The 19,428-nt window shown below is 44.4% G+C and overlaps 1 protein-coding gene across 4 annotated transcripts in view; it reads left to right on the top strand.

The window, feature by feature from the left end:
• Positions 1-19,428, top strand: part of LOC144497122 (complement C4-like) — a 469,428-nt gene that overhangs the window by 109,405 nt on the left and 340,595 nt on the right. For all 4 annotated transcript variants that reach the window (XM_078217916.1, XM_078217917.1, XM_078217918.1 and 1 more), the window contains exons 4-5: positions 15,078-15,148; positions 15,992-16,077. In XM_078217916.1, the coding sequence (XP_078074042.1) occupies positions 15,078-15,148; positions 15,992-16,077 (157 nt within the window). The remainder of the gene's footprint in view (positions 1-15,077; positions 15,149-15,991; positions 16,078-19,428) is intronic.

Genomic DNA, 19,428 nt, shown 5'->3' with positions numbered 1-19,428 from the left:
TCTCCAAGCAGATCACGCATATCGACACAGACATCAAGTTTCTACAAAGATGCAAGAAAGCAGACAAGATACCGAAAGGACTACAGATCATGAACCCACTCAGGTCAACCTATAACACAAACTATGCTGAGAGACTTTGCCATCGCACCTCTTTCACACTCCTCAACCACCTCATATACCAGCTCTACAGCAGACGCTGCATCCTGGAAACCAAGATAGAGTCCATGTTCGCAACTTGTGCTCAGGACGCAGACCAGCTGCGAAACACTGCCAAGCAGACGAGACAATGGAACTACGCTATCTCCATGCACACCAAGAACAGAAAACTTCAGAAACTCGGCATCATCATCAGCAGCAACCAAGCCTCCCCCGATACCACAGTAGAAAACAGTACCACTGCAAGGAAGTCCGTTGTCATCTTGTTGGACTAACACTTCAACCAGACCTGCACCGACCATGCCGCCTGACTGAACTAAAACCCCCTACCTTTCCGGGGACCATATCCCTCTATTCCCATCCTATTTATGTATTTGTCAAGATGCCCCTTTAAAGTGTTCATCGATATTATTTTCAAATTATAACAACAGGAACTGTCGGCAGTAATCCAAGTGTTCACAATATTAAATTTGTTACTAGTTTATAATAAGTGTCCTACTTTTGAATTCCATACCTATAGAAATGAGAATACGGCTTGTTTCTTTTTGACTTGTTAATCGGTGGCACAAATTTTAGTGATTAGAACATAGAACATAGAAAAGCTACAGCACAAACAGGCCCTTTGGCCCACAAGTTGCGCCGAACATGTCCCTACCTACTAAGCTTACCTATAACCCTCTCTCTTACTAACTTCCATGAACTTATCCAAAAGTCTCTTAAAAGATTGATATATTTGTACGCATATATTACTTTGTTCCTTTGCCCAGCATGGAATTTCGGCGTGAAAGTAATGTGACTTCGACAATTGCCCAACCAAAGTATATTTTTTCACTTTTATCTGAGTTTAACTACATTTTGTCAAATATTTTTGAATTCCGTTCATTTATCAATGTTTTTCTACAATGTATTGTGAACCTCCTCAGTATTGACTGTTCCCCAATTTTTTTCTGATCCAACATTTTAGAAGTTATGTTTCTGTTTAAGAAATCAGAGTTGTTTAGTAAAACTGTAAATGACAGTGGACCAACATGATTCCTTGTGGAATACTGCTTCTGATCTCCCACCATTTACATCAAACATATGCCTCCACTCTATTTCTGTTCTTCAAGCTGGCTGGAAATCCATATGTCACTTATCCCATGGCTCCACATTCTCTTAACTATGTTTTCATCTGTTAAGATCCAGGCCAGCGACTCCAAAGTGGTTTGTGAAGTAAGTCTAGACCTTAAGTTTTACATTTGATTTTGGCATTGGTGAGCACAATTTATTTCACTCCAGGTATGATTCAAATGAACCACTAGAAAGCTTATATCAAACAAAGTTTATTTAAGAACACAGTTAGAATATATCAAAAAAATTTGCTCAACGTTTACCAATTACAAGACTAAACCATGACACAGTATAATACTTAACAGCTAGCTATTGCTGTTGTTCCAATTTAAAGCAATACCCAATAGACGCACACACTTCTTCAGAATTAGTCAACACAGAGCACATATGCTCATGTGATGCCATATTTCCAGCTTTGTAACACTTATGGACAGAAATCCAAGCCAGCTGTTTTCAGAGAATGGTATATCCTCCAAACAGCAAAACCTGAGAGAGGTAAGCCCAGTCTCTGACAGCTTCCAGTCTCCAGAATTCAAAGAGAGGAATCAAAAGTCAAAAGCAGAATCTCGACAGCAACACTTAGACAGCAAAACTCCAACTTCAGAGAGTGGGATAATCACTATTGTTTTCCTCAACTCCAAACAGCTTCTGAAAAAGAAACTAAGCTGTAATTCACTCTGAAAAGTATAACTGTCCCCAGCCATATGACATGTCCTATCAATAATCCCCAATCAATAATCCCCTTCAATATCTCCAAATAAGCTCTATTCTGCAATCCCAAGATAATTTTAAAACCATAGAACACTGCATTAGTTCAGATCAAAACAAAGATGATGCCAATTATACTGATTCAGTAACAATAAAGGACAAAGGCTGCAGACATCATGGTGCCAACAGAATTGCAGGAACTGCTAAAACATCCTGTAGATTAAAATACATTTCTTAACGGCACAGTATCTCAGACATCTATGATGGAGACTTAATAAGACCTTTAGAAATGGAGCCACCCCAGATCTACTCTGTCATCACAATCTACTTACTATAAAAAAGGGAAAATGTTGTATAAACTCAGCAGGTCTGGCAGCATCTTAGAGAGTGAAACAGGGTTAACATTTCAGATCTAAATGACTCTGCTGTAGAAGCAGTATTTTCCTTTTATGTAAGCAATACCTAACCTGTGGATACTGCCCAGTTCAAACAGTGTTCTGAGGGAACAAAAATCACCCTTTGGAATTCATACTGACTATTCAATATTATATTCCATGTTTTTGTATATCGTTCCACTCTCCACATTATTAAGGATTCCGATCATTTTCTGGTGACTGGTGTTAAGGTACTTGATCCATAATACCTGGGACATGTTATTTCCTCTTTGGTACATGTAGCTATTACATTGACTATCCATCAGTCCTTTAGCAATACGCATTGATTTTTTGTTAAGAATTGACAACTATGTCAGTAATCTCTCTGTTATTTCTTCCCTGGTGATTCTTAGAATAACTAGATGCAGAAAACAATTGACTGTGGACTTGATCCATCTGAGATTATTTTGTTTCTTAAAGACTTTCCCTCCTTCTTTAAATGTACTTATTCTAATGCTCACATAATCATTTGTTATAATGACTAACTTATTTCTGCCTGGGCGGAGAAATGGCAGATGGAATTTAATCCGGATAAATGCGAAGTGATGCATTTTGGAAGAACCAATGTAGGGGGGAATTATACAATAAATGGCAGAGCCATCAAGAGTATAGAAACACAGAGGGACCTAGGTGTGCAAGTCCACAAATCCTTGAAGGTGGCAGCACAGGTGGAGAAGGTGGTGAAGAAGGCATATGGTATGCTTGCCTTTATAGGATGGGGTATAGAGTATAAAAGCTGGAGTCTGATGTTGCAGCTGTATAGAACGCTGGTTAGGCCACATTTGGAGTACTGCGTCCAGTTCTGGTCACCGCACTACCAGAAGGACGTGGAGGCTTCAGAGAGAGTGCAGAGAAGGTTTACCAGGATGTTGCCTGGTATGGAGGGTCTTAGCTATGAGGAGAGATTGGGTAAACTGGGCTTGTTCTCCCTGGAAAGACGGAGAATGAGGGGAGACCTAATAGAGGTGTACAAAATTATGAGGGGTATAGATAGGGTGAACAGTGGAAAGCTTTTTCCCAGGTCAGAGGTGACGATCACAAGGGGTCACGGGCTCAAGGTGAGAGGGGCGAGGTATAACTCAGATATCAGAGGGACGTTTTTTACACAGAGAGTGGTGGGGGCCTGGAATGCGCTGCCAAGTAGGGTGGTGGAGGCAGACATGCTGGCATCGTTTAAGACTTACCTGGATGGTCACATAAGCAGTCTGGGAATGGAGGGATACAAACGAATGGTCTAGTTGGACCAATGAGCGGCACAGGCTTGGAGGGCCGAAGGGCGTTTCCTGTGCTGTACTGTTCTTTGTTCTTTGTTCTTTGTAAACAAATGAGTTGAATAACTACTTAATGCTTCCACCATTATTCTGTGGTATTATCCTGATTATTGCTTGATGCCCTTTACTTCAATCACGACCTTTTGATTAGTTATGTCTTTAAAATAGTTTTTTACTTTCCTTGATATTTTCTGATGATGTAATTCCTTATTTCCTATTTCCTTTCCTAACTTCTTACTGACTTTCCAGCGAATCACCTCCTATTTTCTCTTTTGCTAGCTTCTTTTGTCTATTTCTTAAAGTATACCTCTTCCTTAACCTTCTATTGCTCGCTTTAGCTATATTTATCCATGGATGCTCAGCTGTGTTTACCTTGCTCTTTACTTTAAGCAAATATATATTTCCTGCAGTATAGAAACATAGAAACATAGAAAAACTACAGCACAAACAGGCCCTTCGGCCCACAAGTTGTGCCGAACACATCCCTACCTTCTAGACCTACCTATAACCCTCCATCCTATTAAGCTCCATGTACTCATCTTAAAAGACCCTATTGAGTTTGCCTCCACCACCACTGACGGCAGCCAATTCCACTCGCCCACCACCCTCTGTGTGAAAACTTACCCCTAACATCTCCCCTGTACCTACCCCCCAGCACCTTAAACCTGTGTCCTCTCGTAGCAGCCATTTCCACCCTGGGAAAAAGCCTCTGAGAGTCCACCCGATCTATGCCTCTCAACATCTTATACTGTTTAAGTGCTTCCCATTCTTGACTTATTTCGCTGCTTGCTATTTTGTGGTCCAATTCATTTTCTTCTGTTCTGTTTTCTGTCCCTTAAAAATCCACTGTCATTCTTTTAGCATGTTTTTTTTGTCAGAATAATTGTTGTTTTAAATCATCATCTAAAAGTGCATCTTAGTATGGTCGCTTGAGCTTCACTGTTTCCAAGCATTTACACCATTTATTCATTTTGGTTATTCCCTTTTTATATCTAATATAGAATCATCACTTGTTGGACTTTGTACATATTTAGTTCAGATGGCAATCCTGTACACAAAGTCGGATCTACTGTATCGCATTTAACTATCTTTTTACTCTAATTGACATCAAGCTAGTTTATTTTCCCAATAATTATTTTACAGGATTTCAGTCAGTTGTCTAAGTTTGCATATTTCTTTCAAAATATTTATTCCACTCTCAATTAGTATATTGTCCACGTGTGTAATGAATTCTTTATTATCTTTAATCACATGTCTATGTATTGTAGCTAGTCTTGCTGCAACATTTTATTTTCATAGAAATCATAGAAACCCTACAGTGCAGAAGGAGGCCATCCGGCCCATCGAGTCTGCACCGATCACAATCCCACCCAAGCCCTACCCCCACATATCTTACGCGCTAATCCCTCCAACCTACACATCCCAGGACCCTAAGGGGCAACTTTTTAACCTGGCCAATCAACCTAACCCGCACATCTTTGGACTGTGGGAGGAAACCGGAGCACCCGGAGAAAACCCACGCAGACACGAGGAGAATGTGCAAACTCCACACAGACAGTGACCCGAGCCGGGAACCGAACCCGGGACCCTGGAGCTGTGAAGCAGCAGTGCTAACCACTGCGCTACCGTGCCGCCCGTGCTGGGGTTCTGCTACTTCTAATAAGTACAGCTCGCTGTATCTTCACACGTGTTACATTGTTCATTTTTCACTTCATCGCTTAGTCCAATTCAGGGCGGTGGGGTTTCAGAGCCTATTCTGACCGACACTGGGCGTTAAATGGCGTACACCCTGGATGGGCGGCAATCATTCACAGGTCACAATCTCACTCGGGCAATTTAGTGAGGCCCACCAACCTAATATTCACATCTTTGGACTGTGGGACGAATCAGGATGACACAGGGAGAACGTGCAAACTCCACGCAGACAGACGCTCAAGGCCAGAAGGGGGTTGTGAGGCAGCAGCGCTAACCACTGCACCACCATTATTCATTCTCATTCATGTTCTTTTTGTATCCAGTTTTCAGAAACCCCTACCCTGCCTGATCCCTACCAATTCATCACTCCCAAATCTTCTCCAGTTTTATGCCGTGCATGGGGTGCATTGATGTACACATATTTTAAGCCATATTTAATAGGATTTCCTCACAATTCATGTAAAGTCTTTTAGACTTCCATCTTCAACGTTATTTATTTCTTTGACATTAGTGTCATCCTTTGCTTGCTTCTTTCCAATTTTTCTTCTGCCCTATATTCTGCTTACATGTTTATTTTCCATGTAGTTACCTTCCCTTGAGTCGGTTAAAGACTTTGCCAACTTTCACATGCACCCCATACCCTTTCTGCCAATTTCTACTCAGTAGCGCAGAGCAAGATTTGGGGACCCGGGTTTAAATCCCGCCATAGCTGTTAGTGAAGTTTAAATACAATAAATAATCTGGAATTGAAATCTAACGATAACCATCACGGCATTGTCGTTAACGCATCTAACTTATTTTATATTAATTCTTACCTAAGGTCAACTCTCAAATGTCTTCTGAAATGGATAATTAAAATGAACAATGATTTTTAAGAACATGATGTTCTCAATCCATCAATATAACTCCTTCACTTGTCACATGTAAAGGAATCCATTTTTCACATGAAACTTCTTCAGCGTGCTAATTGCCGTGAACAACCTGCTTTTGTGCCAAGTTTCACAAGAAATTCTTACACTCGAGGTCCTTGAGTTAGATATTAATTTCTGTCGAATTTGTTCCTACTGATATTTTTGTTTGTTTTCCAACATGAATTTGACAATTGCTTCCTTGCTTCCCAAATTTCTCCTGCCACCATGATATTTCTTCTTTAGACATCAATCAGGCTTCTTGTTCTTGCCTGCAGAGACACTACCTGTCTTCTAATTATAGAATCCCCTATTCTTACCACATTCTTATTTTTCCCTTCCTTACCATGGATATCCTCTGAGCCACAGCGACTCTGTCTGCCATTTGAGGCTGTTCTTGCAGCATTCCTCTTTTTCTTCACTGGGGCTTAAGCGTTAATGGATGCATGAGCTTGTGTATGTCTGAGTTTTTTAGCTTGAGTGCAATCTCTGTGTTCATGAGAAGGCAATTTTCTTTCACTCTGTATGTGTACATGCAGGAGCTTCATGTATCAGTCAGTTTATCAGTCTGCTTCTTGAGTGCATGCCTATCGATGTACTTTTAGAATTTAGCATATAGGTTTCTTAAGGGCAGGGCAAATGCTGAGAGAATGTTTTCCCTTATGGGAGAGTCTGGGACAAGGACCATGATGCGCGATTAAATCACTCGGGAGGCTGGATCGTACCCGGGAAATAAAGGCTTTTATTAGTAACAAGAATGGAGCATACTGCATAACAATACAATCCCAGACTAAAGGGTCACCAGGCAGTGCAGTGACCTTTATACTCCTACAGGTAGGCGGAGCCAACCGGAGTGTACCACAGAACAATACCAACAGGTAGAACACCCCAACCCTAACCCCAACAGTGACAACAGTAACATATGTACAAGTACCCATAGTGCTAACCATCTATGGTTCAGTACCCATAGTGGTAACCATCTATGGTTCACCACAGGCCATAGTCTTAGAAAAAAAAGGGGCACTGAATTACAACTAAAATGAGGAAGAATTTGTTCTCTCAGAGCGTTGTTAGTCTTTGGAAGTCCTCTCTATACAGGTCTGTGGGGATAAAGTCCTTGTGCATCCTTAAGACTGAGATAGATAGATTTTTGTTCAGTAAGGGAATCATGGGTTATGGGAAAGGACAGAAAAGTGGATGAAAGGAATATCAGATCAGCTATGATCCTATTAATTGGCAGAGAAGACTTGAGGGGCCAAATGGCCTACTCTTCTTCCTATTTCTTATGGTCTTGTTGTACCTGTTAATTCTCAGATACTTTCAACCAGTTTACTTACTCCAAGGTTTTACCCCAGTGCCCTTATTTGCAAGGTGGACAAAGGACAAGCACAAGTAAAGGTTCAACAAGTTTATTAATAATAACAATATTAACCCTTAAATTACCCACATAAAACAAGAGGATACCCCAGATTCAAGTATACTACTCGTAAAGATGGCTTGGTTAAACTGCAGGCCCGATTCTCTGAGTCCCTCTGGTCTGTCATCACGAAGGTGAGTCTCGATGGCCGCTTCTTCCTTCCTTCCTTCTCTGGTCAGTCTTCCGAATGGTCACAACTACCTCCCTCGTCGAGTCTTCGCTGCAGTGTGCCTCTGAGTGTGTCCCTTTATCCCCAGCCTGCTTGCCTTTCCAGAAACTTCTCTGGCTTCCGGCCAATGAGGTCCCAGGAGGGGGTTCCAATACCCAGTGGGTTTCTTGATGTCTGCCTGACAGGACACCAGGGTCCGCCCCCCAGGTGTCCATCTCCATGTTGTTGAACTTGTTATCAGGTAAGGTTTCTACAGGATCGCTTGGTGACAGAAAGTCTGGCCCGATCTGGGCTTCTAACAATAGACCGATGCATTTCAATGAGGTGCCATGATCTCCTGCTAAGTCTCAAGTAGAGTGTAACGACCTTTGATGGGTGGTTGATGGGTCAGGCCCAGACACATTTGTGTATTGTACAATTGGCCTTGACTGTGTTTGATTTCAATGTGCCCAATTCTTTAATTTAGGATATCCAATTTTATCAGCCTTAAAACTAGGCCCTGTTTATATCACCACATTCACTCCTCTTGATCCAATGAGCGTCAGCGAACCGGATCGCACAATTCTCACCAAACCATCTGAACAAGCAAGTACCCCGAATCTGGAGTTGACAGTATCATCCCTAGCCCACAATAGTGCTAACAAATTTAAATGAAGTAAAATAATTTAAAAAAACAATAAGCAATCGGGTATATACAAAACAAAGCAATAAACAGTACAAAATGAAGTAAAATAATTTAAAAAACAACAAGAAACAATACGTCAATTGGGAGATACAAAACAAAGCAATAGTAACACGGAGCGTAGTAGGTCAACTGGGCATCAACATAGTCATGCAGGCAACAAAGGTGATGAGCATGTGTACTGCTAATTCTTTCAAGCAAAAGTCTTGTGATCTCTGCCGAGCGATCAAATTCACTTTGTGTAATTCGCATTTCCTGTTCTGCTGCTGAATGGGCCTCTGAGACCTTTGCCTTCTTCAGTCTTGCATCTAAATCAAGTATTTTATTCTGCAAGAGTTTACGTTCTTTAGATATTGTTCTGTAGTCCCCTTCCAGAAAGTTTCTAAGGGGTGCCAAAAGGTTGACCTCTGACGAGTTTTTACTCTTATGTGATGAATAAAAGAATGACCAGGGTGAGGCTGGGGCCGGTCAAGGACGGCAGTGGGAATTTGTGCATGGAGTCAGAAGAGATAGGAGAGGTGATGAATGAATACTTTTCTTCAGTGTTCACCAAGGAGAGGGGCCATGTTTTTGAGGAAGAGATGGTGTCACAGGCTGATAGGCTGGAGGAAGTAGATGTTCGGAGGGAAGATGTACGAGCAATTTTGAATAAACTGAAAGTTGATAAGTCCCCTGGGCCTGATGAAATATATCCTAGGATTCTTTGGGAGGCAAGGGATGAGATAGCAGAGCCTTTGGCTTTGATCTTTGTGTCCTCACTGTCCACGGGGGTGGTGCCAGAGGACTGGAGAGTGGCAAATGTTGTTCCTCTGTTTAAGAAAGGGAATAGAAATGACCCTGGTAATTAGTTAGTCTTACTTCGGTGGTTGGTAAGTTGATGGAAAAGGTCCTTAGGGATAGGGTTTACGGCCATTTAGAAAGATGCAGCTTAATCCGGGATAGTCAGCACGGATTTGTGAAGGGCAAGTCTTGCCTCACAAATTTGATAGAATTTTTTGAGGAGGTAACTAAGTGTGTAGATGAAGATAGTGCAATTGATGTCATGTACATGGATTTTAGTAAGGCGTTTGATAAAGTCCCCCACGGTCGGCTTATGAAGAAAGTAAGGATGTGTGGGATAGAGGGAAGTTTGGCCGATTGGATAGGTAACTGGCTATCTAACAGAAGACAGAGGGTGGTGGTGGATGGAAAATTTTCGGACTGGAAACCGGTTACCAGCGGAGTGCCACAGGGATCAGTGCTTGGTCCTCTGCTATTTGTCATTTTTATAAATGACTTGGAGGAGGGGGCTGAAGGGTGGATCAGTAAATTTGCTGATGACGCCGAGATTGGTGGAGTAGTGGATGAGGTGGAGGGCTGTTGTAGACTGAAAAGAGATATAGATAAGATGCAGAGCTGGGCTGAAAAATGGCAAATGGAGTTTAACCCTGACAAATGCGAGGTGATCATTTTGGTAGGACAAATTTAATGTGGATTACAGGGTCAAAGGTAGGGTTCTGAAGAATGTGGAGGAACAGAGAGATCTTGGGGTTCCTATCCATAGATCTCTGAAGGTTGCCACTCAAGTGGATAGAGCCGTGAAGAAGGCCTATAGTGTGTTGGCGTTCATTAACAGGAGGTTTGAGTTTAAGAGCTGTGGGGTTATGCTGCAACTGTACAGGACCTTGGTGAGACCACATTTGGAATATTGTGTGCAGTTCTGGTCACCTCACTATAAGAAGGATGTGGAGACACTGGAAAGAGTGCAAAGGAGATTTACCAGGATGCTGCCTGGTTTGGAGGGTAGGTCTTATGAGGAAAGGTTGAGGGAACTTGGGCTTTTCTCTTTGGAGCGGAGGAGGTTGAGAGGAGACTTGATAGAGGTTTATAAGATGATGAGGGGGATAGATAGAGTGAACATTCAAAGACTATTTCCTCGGGTGAATGGAGCGGTAACTAGGGGGCATAACTATAGGGTTCATGGTGGGAGATATAGGAAGGATGTCCGAGGTAGGTTTTTTACTCACAGAGTGGTTGGGGTGTGGAATGGACTGCCTGCAGGGATAGTGGAGTCAGAAACTTTAGGAACATTTAAGAAGCTATTGGATAGGCACATGGGGTACTTCGGGATGATAGGGAGGAAATAGCTTGATCTGGGTTTCAGACAAAACTCGGCACAACAACGTGGGCCGAAGGGCCTGTTCTGTGCTGTACTGTTCTATGTTCTATGAGTGTACTTCCATCGGGCGTGGGGTGAACCACATATATCCGGGGTATCGTAGGCTGATCTTCTGGTCTTTGGTTGATGTGGTGTCTGTGGTTCGGTCTGAGACAAGGAGTCCCAGATAACAGGGAAGTATGTAGTTCATTCTGGGGAAGATCAAGGTAGCACCTGTTAATTCTTAATAATATCTGATTCTCTTTTCCTTTTCTTTACTGGAATGTCGTATGACTCCTCTTTGTTATAAAAAAAACCCAAAGAAATAAGTAAATAAATAATAAAGGCCCAATAGTGTCACACGAAGGGTTGGTCGGCAATCAGTGTTAATGGGGTAAGGAGTTTGCAGAGCGTGAAAATAAAATGTTGGGTATGTGGCATGTGTCCTTGTTGTTGGAGGACTATGGCACAGTATAACAACAGATTCTTCATCCCACAACCAAACTGTGGTGTGTCGGAAGATTATGACGCAGTATAATGTGGGCAGATAAGAAACCCTTTTCAATTGGGTGATGCGTGGAGTGGACGGATAAAGCTATTTACAATCTGAACTGTGATGTCCTGATTCTTTCTTAGTGGAAGGAACCTATGTGGGCGGGCTTTGGCTGCCAGGTACCCACTGCATTACCACCTCTGGTAGTGAGCGCCAGGTCAAACAGTTCTGGGAGTCCCGGTACCAGGGGCGCCATAGGGGGTAAGGTTTGTGGGTTCCCCATCCTTTACATCGGGGTCCCCTGGGCCGGGGTTTGGCTGATTCCCCTGGCTTGTGGGTTCCCCATCCTTTTCGTCGGGGTCCCCTGGGCCGGGGTTTGGCTGATTCCCCTGGCTCCTCCCCCCTTTTGTTTTGGCAAAAATGGCCCCTTGGGGTCTTTTATTGCCGGAACCTGGCATTCATGGGGCTCCCTGCCGTAGGTTAGGTTGTCTGCCAGGAATGTGGGGGTTATAGCTGCTTGTCGGGCCGGTCCTTCAAGGGGCATGGGTCGGGGTCCATCGTCGGGGAACCGCTGAGATGGTCGTGTGGGGTAGTTGGGTGCTGCCCTACAGTTCCGGGCGAAATGGTTGGGTTGCCCGCAGGTATAACACTGTGCTTGTGGGCATGGGCCTCTGGGCTCAGCTCTATATCGTTCTCGGTGTCGGGGGTTGGGCCTATGTCCTGTGCGGCCTTGTGGTTCCCTGTGTCAGCGACCAGCAATAGTGTATGGGTGTGCGGGGTTTAATAGTCCCCTGAAATTTGGTGGTGCCCTACAGTCCCGAGCAAAATGGTTGGGTTGCCCACAGTTATAACACTGTGCTTGTGGGGGTGCATATCTGGGGTTGGTTTTATCTTGTTCCCTGTACCTGGGGTTGGGAATGTATCGGGGTTCTGGGCGGGGCTGCGGTTTTCTGTATCGATGATTGGCAGGAGTATATGGGGGTGAGTTTCCCAGTCCCCTGTTTCCACCTCCCCCTTCGTTATGCCAAACCGGAGCCAGGTCTGTGTGGATTGGGTTCATCTTTCCGTGTTTTGTGGGCTTGGGGGTGTCTGTTTGTCTGACTTCGCGTTCCCACACACGAGTCATTTTGCGGATGGCCCAGGCTTCTGTGTGTGCATTATCATCGGGATCAACATTCTCACAGGCTTTCCGACTCCCCTCGGTGGCGTGTGCTATCAGGGTCCAGATCCATGTGGACCGGTGGTGTGCATTTAATTGGACTCGATTTAATTGGCCAAAAACCGCAACAAATTGGTTCCATAGTCGGCCAGCATAGGCTGTCGGGTGCTCCCCTCTCTTTTGTTGGCAGTTGTTTAAGCCTTGTACCGGGTCATCCCTATTGTAGCCTATGGCGGCCAGAACAGCCGCCTTCATTTCTGGTAGGGTTCCCCTGGCCACGTTCTGGGGTTCGGGTAGGGCGGAATGGATGGCAGGACTTAAACATAACAGAATAAGTTTAACCTCTTCTGCCTCGTCTAGGCCGTTCAAAACACGATATTGGGTAACCTGGTCAAAGAGAGCATGTGGATCCCCAGAGGGTTCAAATACTCCAATCGCTTTAGCTATGTCAGTGAGCTGTGTCATGGTGTATGGAGTTACATAAGTCACATTGTGGTTCTGTCCGTCCTGTCGTTGGGTGGTGACCGGATTCATCGGTACAGGAACCGGATTAGTGACTGGGCTTTTTGGGATGGTAAAAGGACTAGGAGCTGAGACTGAGTTTCCCCAGATGGGGGCTGGATTAGGTGGTGCCGTTGGTTCCACTACCGGGAAGGGAGGTGGGGGTCCCCAGACGGCAGTGACGCTAGCTGTTACATAATGGCAGGCATCCTCTTCTAAATCCCTCCACTCTACCCCTGGGTCACTATCCCCTGTTTCAGTCATGTATGCACACATTACCCCCCTTTTTATGGCTAGTTGTGCTTTTAAATCTTCAATCTTGCGCAGGCATTTGGAGTGGTCTGTTGCGCGGGTTGTATTTACTTTTCCTGCTTGGTGCAAAACTTTTACTGCAGCCTGTAGGTCGCTGCATTTACATTTAACTTCCTCTACCTGTTGCAGCGCAGCCTCTCTCTCACGGACAGCACGCTGTGCCTTTTGGTAGGCTTTATCACATTGAGCCTGGAATTGGCTCATGTGTATCATGTTAATCTGGTTCCTTTCTTCTCCTGTGCTTACCTCCCCTTCCAATTGTTGTATGCGCGCGGTCTTCCATCGGGCGCACTTAAATGTGAGGATGGTTAGGTACACTATCATAAGTAGGATTCCTATTACGGCCAGTTGTGACATGTGGACCCATGGGTGGATTTGGACATTTGAACCCCAATCCCAGAGGTCCTCCCATGCAGCATGACTGGCCATGATTATTTCCTTTTAGGATTCGTCACTTGAGTATAGGTAAGGGATCGGGTTAGGGGTCCGGTTTTCACTAAATTCCCTCCCGTAGATTTTACCCAAATTCCCTAAACTGTTCTAGTTCTAACAGCACAGTTTGTCCACCTTGTGTTACAGACACCGGGTTTATGGCCCAATTTACTGGTTGAATCTGTATTAGTCCTTCACTCACTTAAGACTGGCCGTCACGTGGGGCATCTGCCCTCTTAATTCAGGCTCAGACGGAGTGTTGGAGAATACTGGGTTGAAGGTTCGACTTCGGAGCAACGTATTACTTCTTATCGAAGTCCCATCTGGGGTGCCACTGTTGTACCTGTTAATTCTCAGATACTTTCAACCAGTTTACTTACTCCAAGGTTTTACCCCAGTGCCCTTGTTTGCAAGGTGGACAAAGGACAAGCACAAGTAAAGGTTCAACAAGTTTATTAATAATAACAATATTAACCCTTAAATTACCCACATAAAACAAGAGGATACCCCAGATTCAAGTATACTACTCGTAAAGATGGCTTGGTTAAACTGCAGGCCCGATTCTCTGAGTCCCTCTGGTCTGTCATCACGAAGGTGAGTCTCGATGGCCGCTTCTTCCTTCCTTCCTTCTCTGGTCAGTCTTCCGAATGGTCACAACTACCTCCCTCGTCGAGTCTTCGCTGCAGTGTGCCTCTGAGTGTGTCCCTTTATCCCCAGCCTGCTTGCCTTTCCAGAAACTTCTCTGGCTTCCGGCCAATGAGGTCCCAGGAGGGGGTTCCAATACCCAGTGGGTTTCTTGATGTCTGCCTGACAGGACACCAGGGTCCGCCCCCAGGTGTCCATCTCCTTGTTGTTGAACTTGTTATCAGGTAAGGTTTCTACAGGATCTCTTGGTGACAGAAAGTCTGGCCCGATCTGGGCTTCTAACAATAGACCGATGCATTTCAATGAGGTGCCATGATCTCCTGCTAAGTCTCAAGTAGAGTGTAACGACCTTTGATGGGTGGTTGATGGGTCAGGCCCAGACACATTTGTGTATTGTACAATTGGCCTGCCTGAGGTTTGACTGTGTTTGATTTCAATGTGCCCAATTCTTTAATTTAGGATATCCAATTTTATCAGCCCTGTTTATATCACCACAATCTTATAGAAGTAAATGTCTGTGTGTGTGTGTGTGTGTGTGTGCGCGCACGCGCACGTGCATGCATGGCTGAGGAGTTGACACGCAGACAAAGGAAGAAAACAAATAGGGAGAGAAACACATAACACAAATATGACAAAGACAAGAGAAAATCCATTCGTTCATGGAGCAACCATATTATATACAATATAGGAGAATGGATGCATGACAGTGATTGGAACGTGTTATAGTAAATATGATGAAGTGGCTCTAGTTCAGTTGATCTAGGATCTATTCTTAAAAAAAGTAAATTCAAATTGCCATGGGGGAGGGAATAAATGTTCTGTTCAAAGTTTTCATCTTCTATTTGTAGTAATGTTCAGGATATTTACTTTGGATCACTACATGAGGCCATCAAATAATCAACTCAGAGTCTCCATATACGTAAGTAACCTATAATTATTCAAGGTGATTCCAATGCTGGCAAGCACAATACTGCCTATTAATCTGTTAATCTGAAACACAAAATGTTGAACCAAACTGCAGCTTTTCGTCTTGCTGATTGTCTTCTCCATTTGACTCCATATGAAAAGGAGCCACCAGGCTATATCAGGAGAATCAAATTGGATTTTACATGGCAGAGAGGGGTTGGTGATGTGTGGGGGATGTGGCTCTGCTGTTATTACTTACCTTTCTGCATGGGCGGAAATGTGATTGAATTCCATTGATGCATCCAATGTCTGATCAGATGCATATTAATTCTCAACCATAGATGTGCGGGTTAGGTTGATTGGCCAGGTTAAAAATTGCCCCTTAGAGTCCTGGGATGTGTAGGTTAGAGGGATTAGCGGGTAAATATGTGGGGGTAGGGCCTGGGTGGGATTGTGGTCAGTGCAGACTCGATGGGCCGAATGGCCTCCTTCTGCACTGTAGGGTTTCTATGATTTCTATGATTTCTATGATTTCTATGATTTCATATTAGTGTCAAGATGACATCCTTTGCGGAAGATGTGATTGTGGTCTGCCAGAATATTTCAGATTTGCAATTCCCTGAGGACGCAATTCACATGAGGATGCAAACTGTTCAATCTGTTGATCAGTTTATCCCAACTTCAATAAACATTTTGTGTAATAGATTGTGCTGGTGCCATGAGGGAACTTGCTACCTTACCACTATCAAAATATAATCATTAAAAAAAAAATCAACTTATTGCTTCAAATTGTCACATTGCCAAATTTTGTCCCAGGCACTCGTTTTAACAATCCTACTGCTTTGTACTTTACCAGAATTCCAGAAACATGCAAATCATGGGAGCTGTTTGGATGTCAGAGAAAATCAAGTTGCTTCGAACAAAAATCCCTGATAATGAAGAGTAAGTCATTGGCATATTTTACTTCTGAAACACCACTAGCGCCGGGAATATAGAAACTAGAAGCAGGAGTAGGCCATTCAGCCCTTTGTGCCTGCTTCACCATTCATCTTGATCATGGCTGATCAGCGAATTCAATATTCTGATCCCACCTTCCCCCCCATATCCCTTGATTCCTTTAGCTCCTAGAGCTAAATCTAATTTCTTCTTGAAATTAGACAATGTTTTAGCCTCAGTTACTTTCTGCAGGAGTGAATTCCACACATTCTGGGTGAAGAAATTTCTCCTCATCTCAGTTCTAAAAGGTCCTCAAACTATGACCCCTAGTTCTGTACTCCCCCACTGCTGTTTGTAATATTTATTAATGATCTGGATGAGGGTATAGTTGGGTGGATTAGCAAATTTGCTGATGACACCAAAGTCGGTGGTGTGGTAGACAGTGAGGAAGGGTGTCGTAGTTTGCAGGAAGACTTAGACAGGTTGCAAAGTTGGGCCGAGAGGTGGCGGATGGAGTTTAATGCGGAGAAGTGTGAGGTAATTCACTTTGGTAGGAATAACAGATGTGTTGAGTATAGGGCTAACGGGAGGACTTTGAATAGTGTGGAGGAGCAGAGGGATCTAGGTGTATGTGTGCATAGATCCCTGAAAGTTGGGAATCAAGTAGATAAGGTTGTTAAGAAGGCATATGGTGTCTTGGCGTTTATTGGTAGGGGGATTGAATTTAGGAGTCGTAGCGTTATGTTGCAACTGTACACAACTCTGGTGCGGCCGCACTTGGAGTACTGTGTGCAGTTCTGGTCCCCACATTACAGGAAGGATGTGGAGGCTTTGGAGAGGGTGCAGAGGAGGTTTACCAGGATGTTGCCTGGTATGGAGGGGAGATCCTATGAGGAGAGGCTGAGGGATTTGGGATTGTTTTCGCTGGAAAGGCGGCGGCTAAGAGGGGATCTTATTGAAACATATAAGATGATTAGAGGTTTAGATAGGGTGGATAGTGATAGCCTTTTTCCTCTGATGGAGAAATCCAGCACGAGGGGGCATGGCTTTAAATTGAGGGGGGGTAGTTATAGAACCGATGTCAGGGGTAGGTTCTTTACCCAGAGGGTGGTGAGGGATTGGAATGCCCTGCCAGCATCAGTAGTAAATGCGCCTAGTTTGGGGGCGTTTAAGAGATCCGTAGATAGGTTCATGGACGAAAAGAAATTGGTTTAGGTTGGAGGGTCACAGTTTTTTTTTTAACTGGTCGGTGCAACATCGTGGGCCGAAGGGCCTGTTCTGCGCTGTAATGTTCTATGTTCTATGTTCTATGTTCTATGATAACGGCAATATATTTTCAAGTCAGGAATGTGAGTGGCTTGCAGGTGGTGGTGTTCCCATTTATCTGCTGCCCTTGTCCCTTTAGATGGAAGTGGTCGTGGGCTTGGAAGGTGCTTTCTAAGGATATTTGGTGAATTGCTGCAATGCATCTTGTAGATAGTACACACTGCTGCTACTGAGCGTCGGTGGTGGAGGGATTGAATGTTTGTCGATGTGGTGCCAATCAAGCGGGCTGCTTTGTCTTGGATGGTGTCAAGCTTCTTGAGAGAGTTGTTGGAGCTGCACCAATCCAGGCAAGTGGGGAGTATTCCGTCACACTCCTGACTTGTGCCTTGTAGATGGTGAATAGACTTTGGGGAGTCAGGAGGTGAGTTACTCGCCGCAGTATTCCTAGCCTCTGACCTGCTCTTGTAGCCACTGTGTTTATGTGGTGAGTCCAGTTGAGTTTCTGATCAATGGTAACCCCACGAATGTTGACAGTGGGGGATTCAGTGATGGTTACACCATTGAATGTCAAGGGGCGGTGGTTAGAGTGATGGTCATTGCCTGGCATTTGTGTGGCACGAATGTTACTTGTCATTTGTCAGCCCAAGCCTGGATATTGTCCAGATCTTGTTGCATTTGAACATGGACTGCTTCGTTATCTGAGGAGTCGTGAATGGTGCTGAACATTATGCAATCATCAGCAAACATCCCCACTTCTGATCTTGGATAGGGGCGGCACGGTAGCACAGTGGTTAGCACTGCTGCTTCACAGCTCCAGGGTCCCGGGTTCGATTCCCAGCTCGGGTCACTGTCTGTGTGGAGTTTGCACATTCTCCCCGTGTCTGCGTGGGTTTCCTCCGGGGTGCTCCGGTTTCCTCCCACAGTCCAAAGATGTGCGGGTTAGGTTGATTGGCCAGGTTAGAAATTGCCCCTTAGAGTCCTGAGATGCATAGGTTAGTGGGATTTAGCGGGTAAATATGTGAGGGTAGGGCCTGGGTGGGATTGTGGTCGGTGCAGACTCGATGGGCCGAATGGCCTCCTTCTGCACTGTAGGGTTTCTTCTATGATTATGACGGAGGGAAGGTCATTGATGAAACAGCAGAAGATTGTTGGGCCTAGGACACTACCCTGAGGGACTCCTGCAGAGATGTCCTGGAGCTGAGATGACTGACCCTCCACAACCACAACCATCTTCCTATGTACCAGGTATGACTCCAACCAGTGAAGAGTTTGCCCTCTGATGCCCATTGATTCCAGTTTCGCTGGGGCTCCTTGATGCCACACTGGGTCGAATGCGGCTTTGATGTCAAAGGCTGTCACTGTCACCTCACCTCTGGAATTCAGCTCTTTTGTTCATGTTTGAATCAAGGCTGTAATGAGGTCAGGAGCTGAGTGACCCTGGCGAAACCCAAACTGGGCGAAACGGAGCAGGTTATTGCTGAGCAGGTGCTGCTTGATAGCACTGTTAATGACCCCTTCCATCACTTTACTGATGATCAAGAGAAGACTGGGCAGTTTTTGGTCGGGTTGGATTTGTTCTGCTTTTTATGTACAGGACATACCTGGGCAATTTTCCACGTTGTTGGGTAGATGCCAGTGTTGTAACTGTACTGGAAGAGCTTGGCTAGGGGAGCGGCAAATTCTGGAGCACAAGTCTTCAGTGCTATTGCCGGAATGTTATCAGGACCCATTGCCTTTGCAGTATCCAGTGTCTCCAACCGTTTCTTGATATCACGTGGTGTGAATCGAATTGGCTGGAGACTGGCATCTGAGATGCTGGGGACCACTGGAGGAGGCCGAGATGGATCATCTCGGCACTTCTGGCTGAAGATTCCTGCGAATATTTCAGCCTTATCTTTTGCACTGATGTGCTGGGCTCCTCCATCATTTAGGATAGGGATATTTGTGGAGACTCCTCCATTTATTCAAGCATATGCAGGAAGAGCTGGCTCAAGCAAGTAGCTGATCCAAGCTCTGATGTTTACAGTGAAACTGCACGTTTTTATATCATTCTTCAATCTAACATTGCAAACAGATTTTTACCAAAAAATA

The sequence above is a fragment of the Mustelus asterias genome, chromosome 8 (genome assembly GCF_964213995.1).
Source record: "Mustelus asterias chromosome 8, sMusAst1.hap1.1, whole genome shotgun sequence".
Taxonomy (NCBI): domain Eukaryota; kingdom Metazoa; phylum Chordata; class Chondrichthyes; order Carcharhiniformes; family Triakidae; genus Mustelus; species Mustelus asterias.
Note: the sequence above shows the minus strand (reverse complement) of the source record. Positions and strands in the feature narration are given on the sequence as shown.